The sequence below is a fragment of the Bubalus bubalis genome, chromosome 21 (assembly GCF_019923935.1).
Source record: "Bubalus bubalis isolate 160015118507 breed Murrah chromosome 21, NDDB_SH_1, whole genome shotgun sequence".
NCBI lineage: Eukaryota > Metazoa > Chordata > Mammalia > Artiodactyla > Bovidae > Bubalus > Bubalus bubalis.
The window spans coordinates 7,406,447-7,430,375 of NC_059177.1; the positions used below are offsets into that span (position 1 = coordinate 7,406,447).

The window sequence follows — 23,929 nt, forward strand, 5'->3', positions numbered from 1 at the left end:
TATGCTTAGGAGAAAGCTTAAAGTTAACTCTTGTCCTTGAAATACAAACACAGCTCACGTTGAGACTTCAGACTTGGGTTATTTAGTACAATTTTAAACAAAAAAAGGAAAGAGGGCTTAGATTTAAACACAATAAATGCATATTATTAAATACACATATTGTACCACATTAAAGAGAAATTGTGCTATGAAAAAAATGTGTGTTTTTAGAGGTTATGGAATATGTTCTTCAGTTTGCCCATCAGAAATGCTGGTATAACAGTTCAACTACTTGTTTCTTAGTTTTGTTAAGGCTTTAAAGGGTTAAAAATTGTAATATGTGAAAATGATAGGGGATACATTTCAGTATATAAAGCAAGTAGGATATGTGTTGTCTGCCAGAGAAAATATAAAGGATGGAGATTTTGTTTTTTCCTTTGGTCCCACCGTGTGGCCTGTGGGATCTTAGTTTTCACCAAGGATCAACCCTGTTCCCCTGCAGTGGGAGCTCAAAGTCCTAACCACTGTACCTCTGAGAATAGAGTTTTCCTGGAATATTGTGCTGCTTTTGATAACAGATTGTAAGTTTCTTTATCTAGGTAACTTTGAGTTTTCCAGAGGGCCCCTGAGGAATCTCAGAGAAAAATACTGTTAAGAAATTGACAGAACTCTAATGTAAAGCTGTTGTTTTTCTTCTAATCATACTTTTGACCCCAACGTTCAGGATAGAAAAAACTGTTTAATGAAGTTATCACAGAGTCTAACTACTCATGATGTGTACCATTGCTGCCTTTAAGTTTACTACTTAAAACACATGTACAAGGTGTAAAGATTGGGTATAATCAATACAGTGTATGACCTATAAAATGCTTCCCTGTCAGCATACCTCTCTCTGCTTGTTTGTTATGTCTAATTAGTTTTCTCCCAGTGTGGATGACTAGACAAATATATAAACAAAAAGTCGGCCTAGCACCGAGGGACATGAATGGACCCAGAGCAGGCAACAACTGAGCCACTCTGGCAACATTGGAAAAATATATTGATTATCAGTGCTTTTTATGGGAAAGGGGAAAATGGTAGAAGTTTTCACATACTGAGGTATGGGGGTCATTCTGGCTTATACATGATCTAATTTGGACTTTAGGCTGACCAGGGCTTCCCTGGTGTCTCAGATGGAAAAGAATCCACCTGCAATGCAGGAGACCTGGGTTCGATCCTTGGGTGGGAAGATCCCTTGGGGAAGGAAATGGCAGCCCGCTCCAGTATTCCACATATCCGGCTTATAGCCTATTAGACATACATTGTACATCTGCTTTAACCATTAAGAAGAAAATACATTCAGAGAATAATACAAAGATGCATTTTGATTATTATCCTCCTCCATAATATGTCTGCTAATTTTTAAGCGTTTATCCAGGCACTGTGACAAGGCAATCAGATAGAGGTCATGTTTTCACAATACAAAATACTGATGCTAAACTTGAGACTTGAGATTATTTCCAACTCTGTGTCTATTCCCCAGATTAGGCAGGACTGCACCCCATTTCAGCAGAGAGGAACCAGAGCAGCCAACACCCACTGCCTCAAAGAATTGGGGAATACTGGAAGAGAAATGAATTAAAACCAAGTGCCTCTGCCATCTTTATTATTAACTTTATTCTCTATTCAAAACTTTTATTCCATTTCTTGCTCTCTATCTGCCTCTCCTTAATCTTAAAGAGTGTCAAAAAGGGGTGGATTGAAAGGGAACAAGACCCTATGGTCCCCAACCCCCATGTCCTCTGCCTGCCTTTTGTCTGCAGAAAACTTTAACCAGTTTAATCAGAGAATTGGGAAAATACAGAAGCAAAGGAAAACAGTCAAACAGGAAAAAATTATAATGGTTGAGTCAGTAAGCAAAGGTAAAGACCTCTAGTTTCTTTTCAAGGGTCATAGATAATATTCTGAACCATATCCTTGGAGCTGTTGTAGACACTGAAACTCCCACCAGATGGAAGAATTTAATTACATGAGGACCAGACTGCAGCCATGACATGAGATGCCACAATTCCGAGAATTGGCTCCTAGGAAATGGGAACAAATCAACCCTGGAACTGAAGATTAACTGTACTTAAAACAATGACACTGCTCAGACCACTGCATGACCAGTTTCAAGATGACTGTCAGAGCTGACTGTGCTGTTTCTGCATGTAGCTCCTCCCTCCACCTATAAAAGCTCTTGCCCACTGTCAGTGGTGGGGGAGTTGGCCTGTGGACAGAACTCTGCCCTCCCCCAGCGTTGCCAGCCTCTGAAATACGGCAAAGTTGCCTTTACACCAACCTGAACTCTTCATTGGCTTTAGGGCGGCTAGCAGCTGGACCCACTCTCAGAAACAGAAACCACTAAAATATTTGTTGAATAAATAAACTAGAGTCATGATAAGGTCTAAGATGAAAATAGGACTTGAAGTAGAGAAGACAATGGTGAAAGAAGACATGTCTTCAAAGAATAAAGGAGAATGAAGCAGCCAGTAAAGTGGCCAGGGGGAGCTGAGGATCCTACAGACGGGTGGATGCACCCCGGGCATGGGAGCATCCCCATACGGAGGTGGGGTGGTCTGGAGGGTATAGAGTTAGGCGTGAACAAGAGAAAACAGGCTTCCCAGAGATTTGTCCCTTTGCCTGGGCCAGATTTTCTTCAGTATAAACAAGAAATGCTATTCTTAGTCAGTTTTCAAAGAAGGTATGGTTTTTCTTAGGGGAAGGAGGAAGTTGCTAAAGAAAGTTGTCAGTGAAAATGAGCTAGACGGTTACCTTCAGGCTGCCCACAGCATCTTTGAAGATCTGCTGTGGCCCTGCTCCTGACAAATGGATAAGCGTCCACAGAAAACCCTCCACTCCCCTGAGTCTCATGCAGCACACCATTAGCAGTCTTTTTGATGCTGTATCAGACACAGATAAGAAGACATCTGAGGCCTAAATGCAAATACTTTCCATGAAGACACTTACCTTGGTCCATCCAGGAAACTGGATAAAGGTGTCCTGAGGCAAGTCTGCGATCCCGCTGGGAATAGTGAAGTTACCCACATAAAAGGTTGGGAGTGCATAGGTAGGGGGGCTGTGTGCACGGGCTTTATTGTGGTAGCCCCTGTCACGGCCACCCCAGGTCCCCAGGTGACTGCGTACTGCATCCTCCATGTCCAGCGGGAAGATCTCCCAGTTGGTGAGGGTTTTGGAACCAAGGGTCAGGTTAGAAACAAGACCCTGTAAAAGAGAAACAGAGTGGTGAGCTGGGGGCTAAAGATGGTGCAGAGAGGCTTCATGTGACTCTGTGTTCCAGCCCTAAATTCCTGGGAAAAGCAATCTGGGATATGAAACACCAACAGCACGTGAAACCCAAACTGTGTGTCCATCAGAGTGACACAGATCTGGCTTGAAGCCAGAGCTTTCGACCTCAGATCCCCGTCTTCAGTGTTTGGTTCAGAGACATGGCCAGAACAGAGGAAATGATGGTTTCAAGGGTGGGAGAGTGCATGGAGGTGGGGGGAGAATGCAAAGGAACACTTGGCCACTGTAAAAGGATAGAAGCGTCTGTGATAATGATGGGGAGCCTGAGACTCACATTGTGAAGTTGCTCTATTTGTCCAGCGGAGGCAAGGGCTTGAGGTGTCCATGGCACCAGACACTGCATGGAAGCCTTTGCTCATGGCTCATCTGGCTTCCTCTTCCCAGCCTTTCATGAGGGGAACTTTTCCATCCCAGTGGGATCCCATATTTGTTCTACGACACCTCTCAATACCATGTCTCAGTGGCCCAATCAGTAATTCAATAAGCATTAACCATGCAGCTGTGTGCCAGGCTCTTTGCTGGGTCCTGGGGATTCAGGCACCTCACAAGAGTCCCCGTCACTCTGTGGGTCATTGTGGCCTATGATAGCCAAGCAGGACGACCATTAATTAGTCTGACCACAAGGACGGTAACAGGAATATTTCTTTTATACTGGAGACAAAAGTGGCCCCTGCATGACTGTTCTCCAAGAGTGTCACTGCTTTGCTTCTGAGATGCCACCAGGAGGGTCAGGAGATAGCCCCAGACACCTGTCCTGTCGTGGGTGTTGCCATCATTCCGGAGGTGCAGCCTTCCCTCCTCTAGCACATGGTGAGCTACCCGAGGGGCAGCCTGTATCTCAACATCCTTGCCTTCCCCCAAAAGCACCGCATGGAGCACACACACACAAGATGAGCATAACAAACACGTACTGAACAACGCTCTCAAAATGCACATCAGAAAAACATACTTGGACTAGATGCCTAGGCACAGACTACCCAAGAGAGCTGAAAGCAGTGCATGGAGAGAAAGGCTTTCTAAAATTCAAGAGTTTGTTCACACCCAGAAAACAGCAGAACAAATGCTAAGTTGGTTTTGTTGGCATGGGAGTGCCTTTTGCAGGCTCGGTGGGTTTTTTAAGCAAAGGAAAAGCATGGTGCGGTGGCTTCCTCCTTCTGTTTCTTGCTAAAGGATGGCTGAACTCAAATGCAAAGGTTCTGTTTGCAAAGCTCAACTTTCTCATCATCTACAGAGGAAAACAGATCTTCAAAATAACCCAACTTCTAGGCTGCAAAACAAATCAGGTAAGTTTACTCATCAAATTTGGCAAAGGGCGCATGCTTTTAAAAATTACTTCTATGTGGACTTCCCTGGTGGTACAGTGGATAAGAATCTGCCTGCCAGTGCCAGGGACACAGGTTCAGTCCCTGGTCTGGGAAGATTCCACATGCCTTGGAGCAACTAAGCCCATGAGCCACAACTTCTGAAGTCCTTGCACTCCTGAGCCCACAAGCTCCAACTACTGAAGCTCATACACCCTAGAGCTTGTGCTCCACCATCAAAAGAAGCCACTGCAATGGGAAGCCTGCACACTGCAACTAGAGAGTTGTCCCAACTAGAGAAAGCCTGTGCGCAGCAGCAAAGCCCAGCACGACCAAAGCAGAAAAGCACTTCTACGTGAACAGGGCTGCAAGGAAAGAGTGTATGCAGGAGAGTCTTTAAGTGGATTTACAGAAACTTTCCCCAATGACTTAGGCACAGTTTGGTCAACCTTTGAGTCTCACTCCCTACAGGGAGGCTGGGCCTACCTTAAAATCATTGATAGACGAGCCATAGTTCACACGCCCCATATTCTCCACCAGGAGGTCCAAGGTGGCTCCAGCTTTCCCTGTTATGTTCAGGGTGATCACAGATTCTCGTTCAAGGACTCCCTGGGCAACCTGTGGGTTCAATACCAAATGAGAATTAACTAGGGTTGGAGGGTCAGCAGAGGCAGCCTGCCCAGTCAACTGCACACTCATTTTGCTACCTTGAGTGTCACCAGACTTCGGACAGAAGTGCTCTGATGGCTCCCTTGCCCAAGTCCTCAGCCAGGTGCCCAGGCTCCTGCAACAACTGCTTTCTTCATAGGAGGGTTGCCAGACTCAGCTCCCAGCAGGGAAGGGCTGACGCTGATTTCCTTAGCTCTGGGTTATTTTCTTGTATGTCTATTTTAATTTTTCATTTTGTATTTATTATTATTTTAAATGTTATTAATTTATTTTTAATTTTTGGCCATGCCGCAAAGCACACGAGATCTTAGTTCCCCAGCCAGGGATCAAACCTGCACTCCTTGCAGTGGAATCACAGAGTCTTAAACACTGAACTTCCAGGGAACGTCCCTTATTTTTTAAATTTAGCTTTTATTTTATATTGGGGTATAGTTGATTTACAATGTGTTCATTACAGGTGTACAGCTAAGTGGTGCAGTTATATGTATACATATCAATATATGAATTCTTTTTCAGATTCCTTTCCCATATAGGTTATTACAGAGTGTTGAGTAGGCTGTGCATCTATGGGGATGGAGGCAGAAATTCCAGGGGAAGATTTCTAATACAGGAATCTCTTCATGTGCTCACAGCAAAAAAGGCAGTAATAAAAAATAGGTTTTAAACCACATGGAGATGGGACAAAATAAGACAAACGAGATAAAATCAGAGAGTTAGGTGGAGTAGTTTTACTTCAAAATACCTGATATGATACATTAACCACAAAGATGAAATAATAGAATGAGGGGAAATAACTGGTATTTTAGCAGCAACATATTCCTAACTTTTTAAAATGCAAGATTCTTTAAAAAAAAAAAAAAAAAAAAAGTCACTAAAACAACCCTCAAGTTGGAATTTTAGAAATCGTTGCCATCAGTATACATACTCATAGCATTTTAGACATTTGCTGCCACTCAAATTAAAACCACTCATCACCACAGGATGGAAATATTTTCATTTGAAATTGTCTCTCACCTGAAACTACCACAACATTGTTAACTGGCTATGCCCCAATACAAAAGAAAAAGTTTAAAATCTGAAAAAAAAAATAAGTAGTTTGGGAGACATGGGAGATTGCTGTAGAGAAATCGAAGCAGCAGAGAATTAGTTCTGATAGTTCTTGAGTAACCTTGGGTGAATCACTCCTTCTCTGGCCCTTAATTTCTTTCCTTTTGTGTTGCTTTTGAAGCACAGTTGATTTACAATGTTGTGTTAGCTTCGGGTGTCCAGCAAAGTGATTTCATTTTACATATTCTTTTCCATTATTGGTTATTATAAGATATTGAATATAGTTCCCTGTGCTATAGAGTAGGACCTTGTCCTTTGCCTATTTCATATATTAAAATCACTTCATTCTTTCTTTTTTTTTTAAGAAAAATTAAAAAAAATTTTTTTTTCCTCAACAAATTTTCTTGGTTAAGAACAATCTTTCATGTGTTTATTTCACATGATTGTCTCAGCGAGAGGAATGGAAATCCTATAACGTTATGTATGAAATCAAAGTCTTTGTATCTCTTAGCTCTGATTATCATGAACAGCCCTTCAGAATATAACTTCTCCTGTAGGATGAAGACCCTAAGTTAAAATGACTCATCTGGTGTGTACAAAACAGACCCTGCCATCCAGGAGTAAAGAAGACAGGAATGACACCCAGTGTCAGTCAGAGGGGATGGCCCTGGACTAGGGGGGCGACCAGGAAGTTCGGATGGACGAGGGGGTGTATACCTCAGGCAGATGGAGTGCAGGTGAGGCTACACCAGCCAGCAAGGGGAAGAGCTCAGGAGCATCACGAGGAGGGTGGAGCCTGAGGATGGGAAGGCAGCAGTCTCCCTGACTGTCATGTTACTGAGGTAGGAGATAGATGGGCCCTTGGGTTGGACATCTGGCATTTGTCAAGTGGGGTCAAACTGAAGATACTCCAAGGACAAAGCTAGTGGCAGAAGCTGACCTCTGCTGAAGAGAAGCTGAAGATGACCACTCCTGAGGTCAAGGGAAACTTCCCTGTCCGTACACGTGCAGGCAGGCTCCTTGGGGGTCACAACATGCCACCCCATGACAAGTGAGGACATGCACCCAGAGGCCTCTGCAGTGGGATCCATTTTAGCAAAAAGTTACGCACGCATGTTGGGGAAGGCCTGAGGACAGGTCAAGTGTGAAAAAAGAAACAATAATTGGCCAAAGGTACACAAAGACCCAGAAGGACTGTCTTATATAAGGGATTTGAATCACCTCTTTACTACACTCCCCATTCAGGACACCTGCTGTCCTCTCCAGGTGTGCATTTCTGCCTTGCTTCAGTCTTTTATTTTTATTTATTTTTTGTATTTTGCTCCTGCTGTGTGGCATGCAAGACAGTTCCTAGATCAGGGATCAAACCCAGGCCCTGGCAGTGAAATGCTGACTCCTAACCACTGGGCGACCAGGGAACTCGGATAAACATGCTGTTTCTCTGAAGCTGCCCCTCTTCCTGTGCTGTGTCTCTAAGGATAAACTTGCTACCTGTTTTTACAGTTTTTGCCTCCTAGAAACATTCTTGCACTCACACAGGGGAAAGAGCCAGGAGAACTTTGCCTGTAGCCCCTGGTGGCCCAGCAGTTAAGATTTCTGCTTTTCATCCAGGCTAACCAGGTCCAGTTACTGGGCAAGGAATAAGATCTCTCAGGACTGCTTACTGCTGTCTCTCTGAGATCATTACCAAGTGCAATCCACAACTCTCCTCCCCCGTGGGGGCAGACACAGAAGTTCAGAGAGAATTCTTACCCCGTTCACAGAGACGTAGGCCCGGTCATGGACGCCACTGGGTGGTGAAGAGAGGGGTGTAGGGTCGCTGCAGTCTTGAGGGAGCGTTGTTCGGTACAGCACAAATCCAAAGTACTGGTTAGAGAAGGATGCAAGAAAAAGACATCACTCTTGCAGTTCACCTTAGGAGAACTGGGTCACCCTCCATCCACGTGAAAGCAACATTTCTAAAACTATAGGAATGAAATGCTTCCCCAGCCCCGGCAAATATTCTGTCTGAAAAAAGGGAACTGGCTTCAGTTTTCAGATCACAGAATAACCATCACAGCAGCAAACGGCAAGGAAGCCTGGAGGCCTTTGTCAAACATCCCCTCCCCTCCCACAGGAGGGGACCAGACCCTGGAACGTGTTAGGTGATATGCCCAGAATAACTTGGGGGGATCCCGTCACAGATCAAAAGGTTACTGCTATTACCTCAAAAACCAAAACCAAGGACAACAAAAACAAAAGGTAAACAGCAACAGAATGCTCCGTAAAACATTCTCCAGCTTCTTGGGCTAACTCTGCTCTAACATACAAAACAAGAGTCAATCAGAAACCGTTTCAAGTGGAGGCGAGGGGGAAACAGGCGGCGAGAGACAGATGGAGGTGGGGGTGAAATGTGCCTCTAAATGTGCCTCAGAAAGTACTTTGAGATGCTGGGACCCCTGGTTGGAAAGGAAGCCCCCAAACACCAGCCTGGGTGAATGGCTTCCTGAGTGGTCATTAGCTGGGAGAGCTGGACAAATCAGGTCATACAGGAGAATCCAAATGGAAACCCAGCAGGAAATAGTTTCCCACTCCTCAGCCCTGAATGCGAGAAAGAGCAGCCCAGCAAAGGGGAGGGGCGATATGCAGGAGCGGAAGGAAAACGCTAACCTGTGTTCCTGTGTTGCAGGAAAGTGCTGCACTCAAGAAATGCCTCTGTCATCACCCAAACCTTCGAGCACAAGGATGCCTCCCTTCCAGACCCCCAAATCTCCATCTTTTTTTCTTTTGAATGGAGCAGAGTGGTGAGTCCTAGCTCAGAGACTAGGGGTTTCCAGGAGGGGAGCAGAAGGTGAGATGCTCCCTGCAGTGGCAAAGTGAGGACTCCAGGGACGGGGCAGATGGGGGAGGCAGCTGCAGGGGTACCAGAGCTGCACCCCACTCCCTGCAGCTGTGCCCACCGAGAGGTTTGCTGGAAGTACATCTTGTACGGCCTGTCCCAGATCTGAAGCAGTCAGGGCCCAGGAGCCACACCTGATCTGAGAGCACTGCCTTGGCCAAAGGTGAGAGAGCAGAAAGGGGCTGAGAAAAAGCAAGAACACTAACCTGGGATCCACTTCCCAGGTTCCCACTGCTCTGAGCTGTGTCTTATCTGATGTGCTCCAACCCTCCTCGGTGGAGAGGACAGGTAGATGGAGACACGGATGTACAACCAGTGTGTGTTAGAACCAGAGAAAGAACACTACCCAAAGCTAATAAAAAAGTGAGGGGAGCGTAATTAATCATTTTTATTTATCAAAAAGCAGTATTGCTGGAGTGAAATCACAAACATAATAATAGTAATTGGAAGCAAAATAAGCTAAAGCAAGATCAAATGTGCTGTTACTATATCATCCTCCAGAAGGTGATCTCCTCAGAAGTCAGAAAGGAGCCCCTACATAATTTTCCATTTCAAAAACCAGAGCTGAGATCTTAACTAAGTGATCAAACAGAACACTGAACTAAAGGCACCAAGTGATCCTACTACAGCACCCTGGGACGAACACGCCGCGGCCGTCGTGTGTGCGCCAAAAATGTCTCACTGAGTCTAACCGGTGAGGCGTGGTCTGCAAAACTCAGAAACTGTCTGAACTCTTCAGACATGACCATGTCACGAGAGAGAGAGGAAAAACAGACTCAGGAACTGTTTCAGATGAAAGCAGACTAAATGCAGTGTGTGATCATGGACTGGCAACTGGACTGAAAAGAGAGAAGCTATAAGGGACATTACTGGAATAAACTGGGATACCTGATCGTAGAACGTATATTAGATAATAGGGCTGTATCCATGCTAGATTTCTTAAGGGTGATCATTATTTGTGATCATGTATGATAATGTCCTTCTTAAAAATATATGCTCTAATATTTAAGAGTGGAAATGTCATGATGTTGACAACTACCTCAAATGCTTAAAAAAATACAAAAAGCAGCTGACTCCAAACCATACACACACAGAGAATGCCAATGAAGCAGCTGTTAACACTTGATGGATTTAGGTTAAAGCTCTATGGGTGTTGTACTGTTCTTGCAAGTTTTCTAACATAAAAAGTTGGGTAAATTTTACAATAAAGATGGAGCTGTGCCTGGAGATTAAACACACACACACACACACACACACACACACACACCGTGTACTCTCTTCTTTTTCTCTGCAAAGGCAGGAAAAAGAATCTCTAATAACGTAATCTATTAAGAACACAGTCCCTATGTCTTGGAACTAAGAACAAATAACTGTCTTTTTTTGAGTAATAAAACAGTGGTTTTACTCTGATACCTAATAAGATTAATTATATCAGACATATACTCAATGTATAACCTGCACAGAATTATGCTAAAGCAGGTTATTACCTATGTGATAAGAAATGGGGTGGGGAGAACAGCAAAGATCAGCCACTGTGCAGCATACAGAGCTAGAGCCTGGAGATCCGAGGTGATTTTACATGGGGGTCTGATTTATCTGCTTACCATTTTGGTCCCTGTGTTCAGAACAGGTAGTGTAGAAAGCACATATTTTTGAAGGTAGAAAAAAGGTAAAGCATTACCTCTGAAGCCTTACCTGTTTCACATCGATAAATGTCAAGGGATAAACACTTTTTATGGGTCCAGAGGGACACAGGATGTTGAGAGCATCCTCCACTGTCTTTAACTGGAAAGAAACAAAAGCAGCTTTCACTCACTGTCACCCCTCACTTAATCACAGTAGAAATAACGTCATCATCAGAGACAGTGGGATTTGACCAAACCCCTAAATGAAATGGTTTGAATTCCACTCAGGGCTGTCCCTCAGTTACCTTCAATCAATTCTATCCAGTCCCTAACTCTGGATGAAAAATAACAGATGATATTGTAAAGAGTTTCAAACATACCTATTCACAATCACAACCTCCTGTATAGAAAAGGCCCGTAAAATGCATGAAAACCAAGGCTCTGTAAAACCTCCCCACCAACTCTGAGTGAAGCAGCCCCGCTGTGCCCTCCTCTGAGCTTGTCAGCAGCATGTTCCCCGTGCCTGGATCACCTTCCACTTGTTGACCCCACTGCACTCCTTGTGGACACTCAGCTTCTTAGGAGCAAGGTCTGCACTGTGCTCACCTCCAATGCCCAGCACATAGTAGACACCCAATTAACACTTTTATATTCAGCCTAAATGACTGTGTTTACTTGTAGCCCATGATGTTTACTCTGATGTACAAAACAACCGTGGGTGCCTCTCCAAACTCTAGGAGAGACCTCCCTTTACCCACACACCTCACTGAGTCCTCACAAAAGCCGGCAAGGAAGGCAATACTGTCCCTTGTTAGGGAAGAGGAAGGAAATGAGGACTCAGGATTTCACTTGAGTCACTGCCCAGATGGGATTTGCCGTTAGGTTTGACTTCAAACCCAGGGCTTTCCCCAGCATGACACTGGTTAGGAATTTTATAAACGCTTTTTAGAGCTACCTCACTGATAGGTAGCATGGAAGAAAAAAAAAAAACATATGTTAGGTACAATCCCATCAATTCAGCTGAGTGCTTTCCTACTTGGACAACTAAAGGAGCTCATGGTCAAAGCTTTTATCCTATATAACTATGATCTACATAAACTTCATTCAGTATTTAAAAAAATTAATTATTCACTTATTTGGCTGCACGGGGTCTTAGTTGCAGCATGTGGGGTCTAGCTCCCTGACCAGAGATCAAACCTTGGGCCCCCCGCATTGGAAGCATAGAGTCTTCGACACTGGACCACCAGGGAACTCCCCGCCTTTACACAGTTTTATGTCAATTTGCTGTCTTCAATCCTGTATTTAGTTTCTGGTCTCACAGTTCTCCTTCCTGGTAAACAGAATGTGCTTTGGTACTAAGGTTAGCAATATTGTTCAAAACATTTGCAGTTATTTTCTGTTGCATAAAAATAAACGTTTCACAGCTTAAAAAGACACAAACCAAACTTTTCCTTAAGTAGCAGTAGCAATGAACAAGTCGAAGGTACTCCCTTTACAAATGTGATTAAAGTCTGATTAATCTAAAGCAAGATTCCTATCAGGCAGAGAAACCACATTCTTTGTAGAATGTAACACACATATCCGACACTAGGTGGAAAATGTTACAAGAGCTCAACCAAACATCAAAGGGCTTCACTAATGGAAACATTATACAATCATGTTTGGCATTTTGCTTAAAGATAAAAACTTACGATGCTATTTTAGCATATCAAGATTCTTAAGAAATACGTAACTTTTTTTTTTTTTTTTCTTGTTAGTTAACCCAGGTAGGAGTTAGGGATTATCAGAGGGGAAAACCTGAAGATGGTCAAAACAAACTGCCTTGGGCTTACGTCACTCCTATCAAATGAAGCCTCTCCTCTTTTGCTCTTTCCCTAGAAGAAAAGGCTCTTTGCTAATATTTATGACTCGTTTCTGGCTTTCCCGCTCCCAATTACCATATTTCCCACAATATGGTAATTATATGTCCCAATTACCATATAAGCCACAAGCCACGAGGACATGATTTTTCTTTTTTTCCTGAAGACATGATTTTGAGATGGAGGGCAGTGTATAATTTAGAGTTAATGTTCGTGGCTTTTGAGAACTGCTTTTAGAAAAGGAGAATTATAGAAACGAATGTCACTAGCCATAACAGTAAGGTTACATGTTATTTCCACAAGGGATCCTAAGGCTGGTTCTGCCACTGATAATGGAAACAAAATGATCTAAGAATGCCCGCTCACGCCTGACGCGCTCACCCTGTCAGCATCACACACAGCAGCTCACGGCCTGTGTCCCCGTTTTCCCAGAAACATCACCCACCCCATCAGTCTCACAGAAAACAAGTTCACAAAAAAATAAGGAGCCGATTGCCAGATGTAACACTTTGACTCATGACTGCTGAATTCCACTTCCTCACTCTTAATGTTTCTGTTAGTTTTTTTCTTACCTTTTTCAGAGCAGCTTTTCCATATGCAAACTTCGGTGTGGATGGGGGGATAGGACCTTCTGGTACTTTTGCAAACTATAAACCACAGTGGAAAAAAGAAAAGAAAAACGGCTGTTAAACTCTCAGAAACACATCTCCACAATTCATGTTTCAAAAGAATGATCAAAGATTCAAATAGTGCCAATGATTTTTGGAAAGGCAAAGGAACCAAAAACTCCCTCCAAAACAGAATTCTAAGCACATGCCTGTGTATGTCTGTGCTTTAAGCTCCAGGAATCATTCAAATAATTATAGAACAAAACACCTGAAAACAGAAAGTGGCAAGAAGACTAACACAACATTGTAAATCAGCTATCAGTTCAGTTCAGTTCAGTTCAGTTGCTCAGTCGTGTCCGACTCTTTGCGACCCCATGGACTGCAGCATGCCAGGCCTCCCTGTCCATCACCAACTCCTGGAGTTCACCCAACTCATATCCATAGAGTCAGTGATGCCATCCAACCATCTCATCCTCTGTCGTCCCCTTCTCCTCCTGCCTTCAATCTTTCCCAGCATCAGGGTCTTTTCCAATGAGTCAGCTCTTCGCATGAGGTGGCCAAAGTATTGGAGTTTCAGCTTCAGCATCAGTCCTTCCAATGAATGCTGCTGCTGCTGCTGCTAAGTCACTTCAGTCGTGTCTGACTCTGTGCGACCCCAGAGACAGCAGCCCACCAGGCTCCCCCGTCCCTGGGATTCTCCAGGCAAGAACACTGGAGTGGGTTGCCATTTCCTTCTCCAATGCATGGAAGTGAAAAGTGAAAGTGAAGTCGCTCAGTCGTCTCCGACTCTTAGCGACCCCATGGACTGCAGCCCACCAGGCTCCTCCATCAATGGGATTTTCCAGGCAAGAGTACTGGAGTGGGGTGCCATCGCCTTCTGGACTAATTTCCTTTAGAATGGATTGGTTGGATCTCCTTGCAGTCCATGGGACTCTCAAGTCTTCTCCAACACCACAGTTCAAAAGCATCAATTCCTTGGCGCTCAGCTTTCTTTAAGGCCCAATTCTCACATCCATCCATGACTACTGGAAAAACCATAGCTTTGACTAAATAGACCTTTGCTGGCAAAGTAATATCTCTGCCTTTTAGTATGCTGTCTAAGTTGGTCATAACTTTTCTTCCAAGGAGCAAGCATCTTTTAATTTCATGGTTGCAGTCACCATCTGCAGTGATTTTGCAGCCCCCCAAAATAAAGTCTGTCACTGTTTCCATTGTTTCCCCATCTATTTGCCATGAAGTGATGGGACCAGATGCCATGATCTTAGTTTTCTGAATGTTGAGTTTTAAGCCAACACTTTCACTCTCCTCTTTCACTTTCATCAAGAGGCTCTTTAGTTCTTCTTCGATTTCTGCCATATGGGTGGTGTCACATCCTGGAATGTGAAGTCAAGTGGGCCTTAGGAAGCATCACTACAAACAAAGCTAGCGGAGGTGATGGAATTCCAGTTGAGCTATTTCAAATCCTAAAAGATGATGCTGTGAAAGTGTTGCACTCAATATGCCTACGAATTTGGAAAACTCAGCAGTGGCCACAGGATGGGCAAAGGTCAGTTTTCTTTCCAATCCCAAAGAAAGGCAATGCCAAAGAATGTTCAAACTACCACACAGTTGCACTCATCTCACACGTTAGCAAAGTAATGCTCAAAATTCTCCAAGCCAGGCTTCAACAGTACGTGAACTGTGAACTTGCAGATGTTCAGGCTGGATTTAGAAAAGCCAGAGGAACCAGAGCTCAAATTGCCAACATTCGTTGGAGCATCAAAAAAGCAAGTGAAGAAAAACAACTACTTCTGCTTTATTGACTATGCCAAAGCGTTTGACTGTGTGGATCACAACAAACTGTGGAAAATTCTGAAAGAGATGGGAATACCAGGCCACCTGACCTGAGAAATCTGTATGCACGTCAAGAAGCAACAGTTAGAACTGGACATGGAACAACAGACTGGTTCCAAATTGGGAAAGGAGTACGTCAAGGCTGTATATTGTCACCTTGCTTATTTAACTTATATGCAGAGTACATCATGAGAAACGCAGGGTTGGATGAAGCAAAAGCCGGAATCAAGATTGCCAGGAGAAATCAACTATACACCAAAAATAAAAATTTTTAAATGCTACCATTAAAAACAATGACAACAGGGGCTTCCTCGTGGTCCAGAGGTAAGGAATCTGCCTGCCAATGCAGGAGACAATGGGTTTGATCCCGGGTCTGGGAGGGTCCCACATGTTGCAAAGCAAACAAGCCCATGCTCCCCAACTAGTGAGTCAGTGCTCTAGAGCCCAGGAGCCACAACACCTACTGAGGACCACGCTCCCTAGAACAAGGGCTCCGCATGAGAAGCCCACATACCACAACTGCAGAGTCGGCCCTGCTCTGGAGAAAAGCCCATGCAGCAGGGAGGATCCAGCACAGCCAAAAATAGATAAAATTACTTTTAAAAACAACAACAACAACTGAGACCTGAATTAGGAATGGGGTGAAACAAAAGAGCAAAAACAAGTTAGAGAGGATCAAAGTGACAGCAGAAGATGAGTTGGGAGGAAAAAAAATAAAAGGTACGTGCCCAAACTGACTCTGAAGGGAGGGAGTCTATAGCAGGAAAAGATGCTGTTTGCAAATTAAATCTTATGAGTAGATTAAAGTTTTGTATCAATGTTAAATTTGCTGTGGTTATATAAGAGCACATTCTTGCCTATTCTTAAACAACATACACTGAAGTATGTAGGGGTCGAGAGTCTTGATGTCTAAAACCCTCCAGAGGTTTAGAGAGCATACGGGCTTGGCGACACAAACATAGTGAAATATTCACACGGGTGAATCTGGGTGTGGAAGACACAAGTGTTTGTCCTGCTATTCTTATTCTTGAAATATTCCTGTAAATTTGAAATTATTTTTAAATAAAAACAAAACCTTATTAAATACACACACACACACACACACACACACACACAATTTATATTACTGTCAGAAGATATGGGTGTAATTCCCCGGTCTTAAAAAAAGTCGATGTCCATCTGGAATCTCCAAGTATTAATAAGTTGTATTATGATCTGTCAGGGCTCTTAGTTCTTTCCTTCTTTCCCCGCCTGCCCCCCACCCCCTCAGCCACCTCTCAGCTTCCCTTTTTAAAAGTAATTTTAAAAAGCATAGTAAAAAGCAGTGGTTTCCTGCAACATTCTTTTAGTTCTGTTCTTCAGATGAAACCATTTTAAAATCATTTCACTGTTTCGATTTTTGCTTCTTTTAGTCTCTAAATTTACCTGCTACTTCTTGTTTGAGCAACTTAAAGCATGATCATTTATTTCTTTAATACATGGGATTTAGCTCAGTTGTACTCTTCAAATATCAAATATCGCCCTTTCTTGCCAATATGGTTATGTCACTATTTTTACTTTCTCTATTGGTTATCTTTGTAGTCTATACCTTTATTTCTTAGTCCTTACTGACTAGGACATTATTCGTCGTCTCCACACATTTAAAGATAAGGCTGTCTGCATCCTTCCCCTTAGCTCTCCTCTCCACTCCCATCTCCAAACCATCAGCTGTGCTTTTTAAATGTCAAGGTTAAAGGTTTACCCTATTAGTCACAAGTCCTCCCTTCAAGTGTATATTGACCTTATATTAAAATTAATCACCTGTGCTCACATTATTACAATTATATAAATACTGCTCTCTGCACAGCTAAATGGCAGATATGTATCAGGATGGCATATTCTCTCTCCTTGCAGATGTTAGTTTTCTTTTCTCTTCCCTGGGGTTTCTAATTGCCTTTCTTTCTTCCTCTCTGCTGTTCAGTTCACACGGTGCTTAGATGGTTCCAAATTTCCAAAGACGGTATCAAGTTTCTTCCAACACTCTTTTCTCTCCCAGAAATCCTCCTACTGGGACCCTCAGTCTTCTGCTCCAAGGGTTGAGAGTCCACAAATATTTTAGAAAAACTTACGTATTTCATTTATTTATGGCCCCACTGCACCACTTGTGGGATCCCCATTCCCTGACCAGGGATCAAACTCTTGCTCCCTGCATCGGGAGTGGGGAGTCTTAACTGCTGGACCACCAGGGAAGTCCCCAGGCTTTATCATTATTCTGGCTTTTCCCTCCTGTTTCTAGAATCTCATGACTTTCTCATTTCACTAGAGCAATCTCAAGTAACTTCCTAAGAACTGGTACATGGGAAGGAAACGTCCTGAATCTTTGAATGTCTGAGTATGTCATATTTAGTTAGCAATTTGGATAGGTATAGAATTCTATGTTGAAAATCATCTTCAGGACTTCCCTGGTGGTCCAGAGGCTAAGACTCCCAATGCAGGGGCCCCGGGTTCAATCCCTGGCCAGGGAACTAGATTCCACATGCCTCAGCTAAGAGTTTTCATGCTGAAGCTAAGACCCAATGCAGCCAAATAAATAAATATTTTTCCAAAAAATCATCTTCCCTCAGAATGACCAGGGCGCTGTTCAGTGTCCTCTGTCATCTGGTGTGGTTCATGCCAAGCACCTCCCTGAAAAAGGTGACCAGCCTTTCCTCTCTGGAAGCTTGTAGGTTATTTATTCCCAATATTCTAATTTTTTTGTAAAGACGCATCTGGACACACATGGTTTTTACATTCATTGTGCTAGGCAACTCAGATATTCTTTTTTATTTTGGAGAAAGTTCTGTATTATTTCTTTGCTGTTTGCCTTTTCTCCATTTCTCCCCTTCCTTATGAGTAATCTGCACCTCCCAGATTATTCTTCTATGGGTCTCATCTTTTCTCTCCTGTTTCCATCTGTCTGCTCACTCTAATTTCTAGGATATTTTTTAAATTTCCAATAACTTTTTCTTGGTCTCCTTTATCAAAGTATTCTGTTCTTCTTTTATCGATGCCATATCTTCTCAAATATCTCTGAAGGATATAAATTTGAGAAGGTTTGCTTTGTTCTGTTTAAGATCTGTCCTGTGGATTCTCTGTTGCCTTTAGGGTTACTTTTCTGTTTATTTCATCTTGGTCTTCCTCCTCCTGGTTGCAGTTTTTCTGGGTTTGCACAAACATCTGGCCATCATCCTTAGCTGTCTATTCACATTTAGTGCTAATGCAGATGAATGCACTAGCTTTTGCACACTCACCTTCTATCTGCCAGTCCTGTTAGGCGCACAGGAGCCAGGCTTGTCCAGTGGGGAGCTTTGTTTTAGAATGACCTCGCAGGGAATCACACATAATATGTGGGGTCTTTGCTCTGGGGCTATGTACTTTTTTTTTTTAATCCTCCGATTTTCTGGCTGGTAGAAAGATGCTTCCCTGATGGACAGTTTATTGGCAAGTGGAGTGAAGGAGTGAAGGATCTGACAGGAAATACGTAGAGTTTCATCAGCCTTCCCACCCTGCCACCCCTGCTTTTTAAAAATCTTTTGGCCATGATACACGGCATGTGGGATCTTGGATCTTTGTTCCCTGACTAGGGATCGAACACCCACTCCCTGCATAAGGAGTGCAGAATCTTCACCACTGGACCACCCAGATCTTCCATTTTCAGCTTTCATTTCCATCCTTTGTCTTACTTGCAGTTCCAAGACCCCAGCTCTTCTTGGTTCTTTAAGGTCAATCTACTCCCTGTTCCCTGTTCCTATAACCCTCTTCCATGCTCACTGGGAACCTAGATTTCCTTATCTTACTTCTTCAGTCACCACTGCTCCATCTATTTTTGTTTCCCAGAAATCTGCTGAAATCTCTCATGCATGGACAGCTCTCTTCTTGTTGGCTTCATTTAAAAAAAAAATCTTTTTTTTTTTGTCATTAGTCACATTTTGGAAGGAAGAAGAGATAGATATGTAGACAGGCAGCCATCTGGAGCTGGGAGCCCTTGGTATTTCTAATATTCTATGAGTCTATGTTTCTGTGAAATTTAAAAGATCGTGTTACAGTGAACTTTATGACTCACAGTGACACAAATGAGGCCAGAGTGACTCCTGACCTTAGAGCAAGATGCAAGGTCTCTCTTCCCAGCTTTGCCTGAAGTCTAGATCACATTCCTTCTCTTTTGCCAGATGACATACCGCATTCTCTCCCCAACATTCTGGCCAATAACAGCAGTCAGCACAGATCCAGAGGGGAGACCTGACAGCAGTCTGAGATCCCCTATTTACTTGTGCAAGGTAGGGGCCATGACCCACCTAATTTCTAAAGTCAAGGTGTGGCCAGGGCCGCAACCTCTTTATCACACTGGATGAAAAAGTCAACTGCACAGACACTTTTATTCAACCTACACTCAGCGGACTTTGATGTGCCGGTTCTGTCATCTTATTTACTCCTTACATAGGCCCTCATAGCTTGTTATCATATTTCCTCTTTAGAGACGAGACCCAGGAACTTGCTCAAGATTTCAAAAAGGGGCAAGGGAGGAGCTGGGACTTCGACTCCAAGTTCAGTGCTGTTCCTCTGGCTCTGTCTTTTTCGTTTTCACTATTTTTACTTATTTATTTTTTTGGCGGCGCTGGGTCTTAGTGGTGGCACTCAAGAATCTTTGTTGAGGCTTGCAGAACCTTTAGTTGCGGCATGTGGGATCTAGCTCCCTGGCCAGGGATTGAACCCAGGCTCCTTGCATTGGGAGCTCCGAGTCTTAGCCACTGGACCACCAGGTAAGTCCCATCTACAGCTCCATCTTGCCTCCTTTTTTGCTGAACAATAATACAGTAGAAAGTATCTTCCCCACCCCACAAAACCATCTCTCTCTCGTAGTTTTCCTCCTATACCCCCTCTATTTATGCACACATAAAGACGAGATAATTTTATAATTTACTCCTGCCACTTACCAAAAGCACTTCTGGCATGGACCAAATAGTAACAACAATTTTACTTACTTGCATATTATATTCAAACAGATATAACAGAAGTTATATAACCATCACTTTTCAATATTAGGTATTGAATTATTTCCAGTTTTTGATACTATAAATAATATTGCAATGAACAACTTCTTGTCTATAATATTCTCCACGTTCAGAATTTTTAAAATAAAGTTCCAAGTGAGGGGCATGCATGTGAAGTTGCTTCAGTCATGTCCGACTGTGACTCCAGGCACTGTAGCCTGTCAGGCTCCTCTGGCTACGGGATTCTCAGGCAAGAACACTGGAGTGGGTTGCCATTTCTTCCTCCAGTCAAGTGAGGGCTCATTAGGTCAAATGATATAAGCATTTTATATGATTCTTAATATAAGGTGTGCCAAAGTTTTCACTAGAGGTCTATACTTGTTTATGTCTTTCACCCAGTTATCTATTTGGATCTTGATTTTTTAAATCAGTAGGATGAGCTCATTATATGCTCCATATTAAGCCTCCCTCTGTCTATCACATTTGCCACAACCTTTAAAAAAATTATTATAGTGAGTTTTCACTGATTATCATATAGCAAAATTCTAACCTTCTGTCCAAGTAACCAATGCGTCAGAAAAGAAATAGACAAACATAGCAAAATAAACATCTGAACCTTTATGTCTCCATAGTAATTTGTACTTTAATCATAGTTTTCAGACTTGTCATAAATATTGCTTCTTATCCTACTTATTTAGAGGGACAAACTCAACGTGGGAAGCTGCTCTTTTCCTAGTAGGATCCAACAGACACAACAGTGACCAACTACCCTCTCCCCAAGATCTCTAACGCTTGTGTTCGTTGATCTAGCAAACTCTTATTAAGAAGTAATTGGGGAATCCACTGGAAGTCCAGTGTTTAGGACTCTGCACTTTTACTCATGGGGCCAGGTTCAATTCCTGGTCAGGAAACTAAGATCTGGCACGCCACGTGGCACAGAAAAAAAATGAAAAGAAAGTACTTTGTGTCAGGTCCTGTGCTTGGTACTAAGGATAATAACAGCCCCAAGTCTAGAGTGACAGTGTGTATACACAAGTTATATTAACACTAGGAGAAGTTGTGTATTCAAGATTTCCACAGGGTAACTCAGTGGCAGAAAGCAAAGTGTGACTAAATCTGCAGAGAGATGACTCAAAGATGACTCCCCAGAGAAGCTAATGAGGCATGTCCTCATTTTCTAGGTGGATAAATGAGGTGCCGCTCTGTGCAGAGGCCAGGGGGTAGAAGAGGCACCTCCTGTAGAACTTGAGGAATTTTCTGTACCTGTATCTTAAGGCTAGACAGTCATGTACAAGAAAGGGAGACCTGCACAGTACAGGGAACTATATTCAATACCTGTAATACAGAAAAAGAATCTGAAAAAGAGTGGAAAAGAACTGAATCATCTTGTTGTACACCTGAACCTAACTCAGCATTGTAAGTATACTTTAATTTTTAAAAAATGGTTTAAATAAAAGGGAGAACTGAAAGATGAGGCTTGATGAAAATAGGGGTGGAGTCATGCAAGGCATCCTGACCAGATCAGTGTTTCAGAGAAATCACTTCAGAAGACAGATTAAAAAAGCCAGGTATGCAGGAAATGAATGGACTAATGCCGCAGGAGTTTAGGTGATGCTTTAAAAGACTGTCTATTTGGATTAGCAGATGCAGACTATTATATGTAGAATGCATAAACAGCAAGTCCTACTGTGTACCACTGGGAACTATAATCAGTATCCTCCGATAAACCATAATCGAAATGAATATGAAAAAGTATGTATCTATATGTATAATTGAGTCACTTTGTTGTACAGCAGAAATTAACACAACACTGTGAATCAACTGTGCCTCAATAAATTTTTTTTAAAGACTAATGTTCATGAAGCAATACTGACATCGTCATCCTTGATTATCTGACATAAACGCTGTGTTTCCACCAGCACCATGGATCATTAAGAGACAGCTGGTTCACCCACTGGACTAATGTCATTCTAGCCATAAACCAAGAGGACATTCAGCCAGTGTGACTGGTCCTGGGTCAAGGTTCAAATGTCATTAAGCTTCTGAAATCCTGAAAATCACATTGGCCATTCTCCCATGCCCCGTCACCACCCAGCCCCAATGCCACCCTCAAGGAATTCCAAGATCCATTCCAGTCATCAACTACAACTTGATTAATTTCTACAGAATAACCCATCTTCAGAAAGTCAGCTGGACTCATCTTTGATAGAACCCCTATTAAGAACTGGAACAAAACTCCCACTGAAAAGCATACAAAAACAAACTCACCACTGCCCCTCTCAGGAATTGGTAATGAGCAGGAGGGCGCTTACCCTGCAGTCTTACAGTTCATCCTCGAGGTCAAAGTGTTAACCAAGTTGGTTGAGTTTTACCCACAGCAAAGAGAATAGCTTTAAAAATGCAAATATCGAGAGCACTGTCCTGACTTAAAAGAGTCCTGTGCAGCCTGGCGGGCTGCCTGGAGCCTTCACCACCGCGCACAGGCTGGTGCTGCCCTCTGGGAAATTCCCATCCCCGGGAGTCCACCTCAGTGAAAGAGACTGTCCATCTCCACCCAGCTTAGTCTTGAGATGGACTAAAGAAGAAACCCAGTCAACTGTTTAAGTCTTTGGTGAAGGAAAGAGGCAGGAAGAGGTGTATATGGGGATATTTATGATCCCATTTCTTTTTCTCCATGCAAACAAATACTCTGAACACCATCTAACAACCCAGCTAGCTGAACATCTACAACGTCTCCTAAGCAAGAGCCCACTTTTGAAGTTGTTCTTTTTTCTCTTCCTATACCTAAAATATCAACACAGAGAATGAGGAGAAAGACAACTACATGTTACGTTGCAATCCATCGTAAGCTACTGAATCACATAAATTTCTGAAGATTCGGTCTCCATGAGTTCATCTTACTGCGGCCGCTGGTTAAACACCTGGGATCCTCTGGATTTGTCCTTTGCTTGGCCACTGCCCTTCCTGATCAGCTCTCCATGTGCAATCTCAGCCTCTCCTGAACTTCACCCTCCACCTCCACAATGACTGAGGAATCCATGTTTGTCCTAACGACTTCTTCCTGGAACTTTTCACTCTTAAGTGAGTTGCCTGCCAGACCTCCCCCAGTTGTCCCCAGAGGCATCCTGAGCATAACTTGCTTCTCTCCCCCACCCTACTTCCCACCTGCGTTTTCCTTGCAGCTCTCTGTCTTAGTTGCTAATCCCAATACCCATCCAGTTATCCAGCTAACGTTGTAACATGGACCAATCAATGACTCCTCATTCTTCCTCACACCTGCATTCGGCCAGTTGCTGCTGCTACTGCTGTTAAGTCACTTCAGTCGTGTCTGACTCTGTGCGACCCCATAGACGGCAGCCCACCAGGCTCCCCCATCCCTGGGATTCTCCAGGCAAGAACACCGGAATGGGTTGCCATGTCCTTTTCCAATGCATGAAAGTGAAAAGTGAAAGTGAAGTCGCTCAGTCACGTCCAACTCTTTGCGACCCCATGGACTGCCGCCTACCAGGCTCCTCCATCCATGGGATTTTCCAGGCAAGAGTACTGGAGTGGGGTGCCATTGCCTTCTCTGCAGCCAGTTGCTAAATCCTACCAATTCTGGGCTTCACTGGTGGCTCAGATGGTAAAGAATCTGCCTGCAACACAGGAGACCCAGGTTTGATCCCTGGGTCAGGAAGATCCCCTGGAGAAGGGAATGGCAACTCACTCCAGTAATCTTGCCTGGAGAATCCCAAGGGCAGAGGAGCCTGGTGGGCTACAGTCCATGAGTTTGCAAAGAGTCGGACATGACTGAG

The 23,929-nt window shown here is 43.4% G+C and overlaps 1 protein-coding gene across 3 annotated transcripts in view; it reads right to left on the reverse strand.

The window, feature by feature from the left end:
• The window catches only part of GLB1 (galactosidase beta 1), a 102,481-nt gene that overhangs the window by 17,883 nt on the left and 60,669 nt on the right, over nt 1-23,929 (reverse strand). For 2 of the 3 annotated variants that reach the window (XM_006076086.4, XM_025272654.3), the window contains exons 11-15: nt 13,258-13,332; nt 10,897-10,986; nt 8,076-8,189; nt 5,094-5,225; nt 2,968-3,222 (exon numbers count right to left, since the gene is read on the reverse strand). In XM_006076086.4, the coding sequence (XP_006076148.4) occupies nt 2,968-3,222; nt 5,094-5,225; nt 8,076-8,189; nt 10,897-10,986; nt 13,258-13,332 (666 nt within the window). The remainder of the gene's footprint in view (nt 1-2,967; nt 3,223-5,093; nt 5,226-8,075; nt 8,190-10,896; nt 10,987-13,257; nt 13,333-23,929) is intronic. The other variant, XM_044933883.2, reaches the window with a different exon arrangement.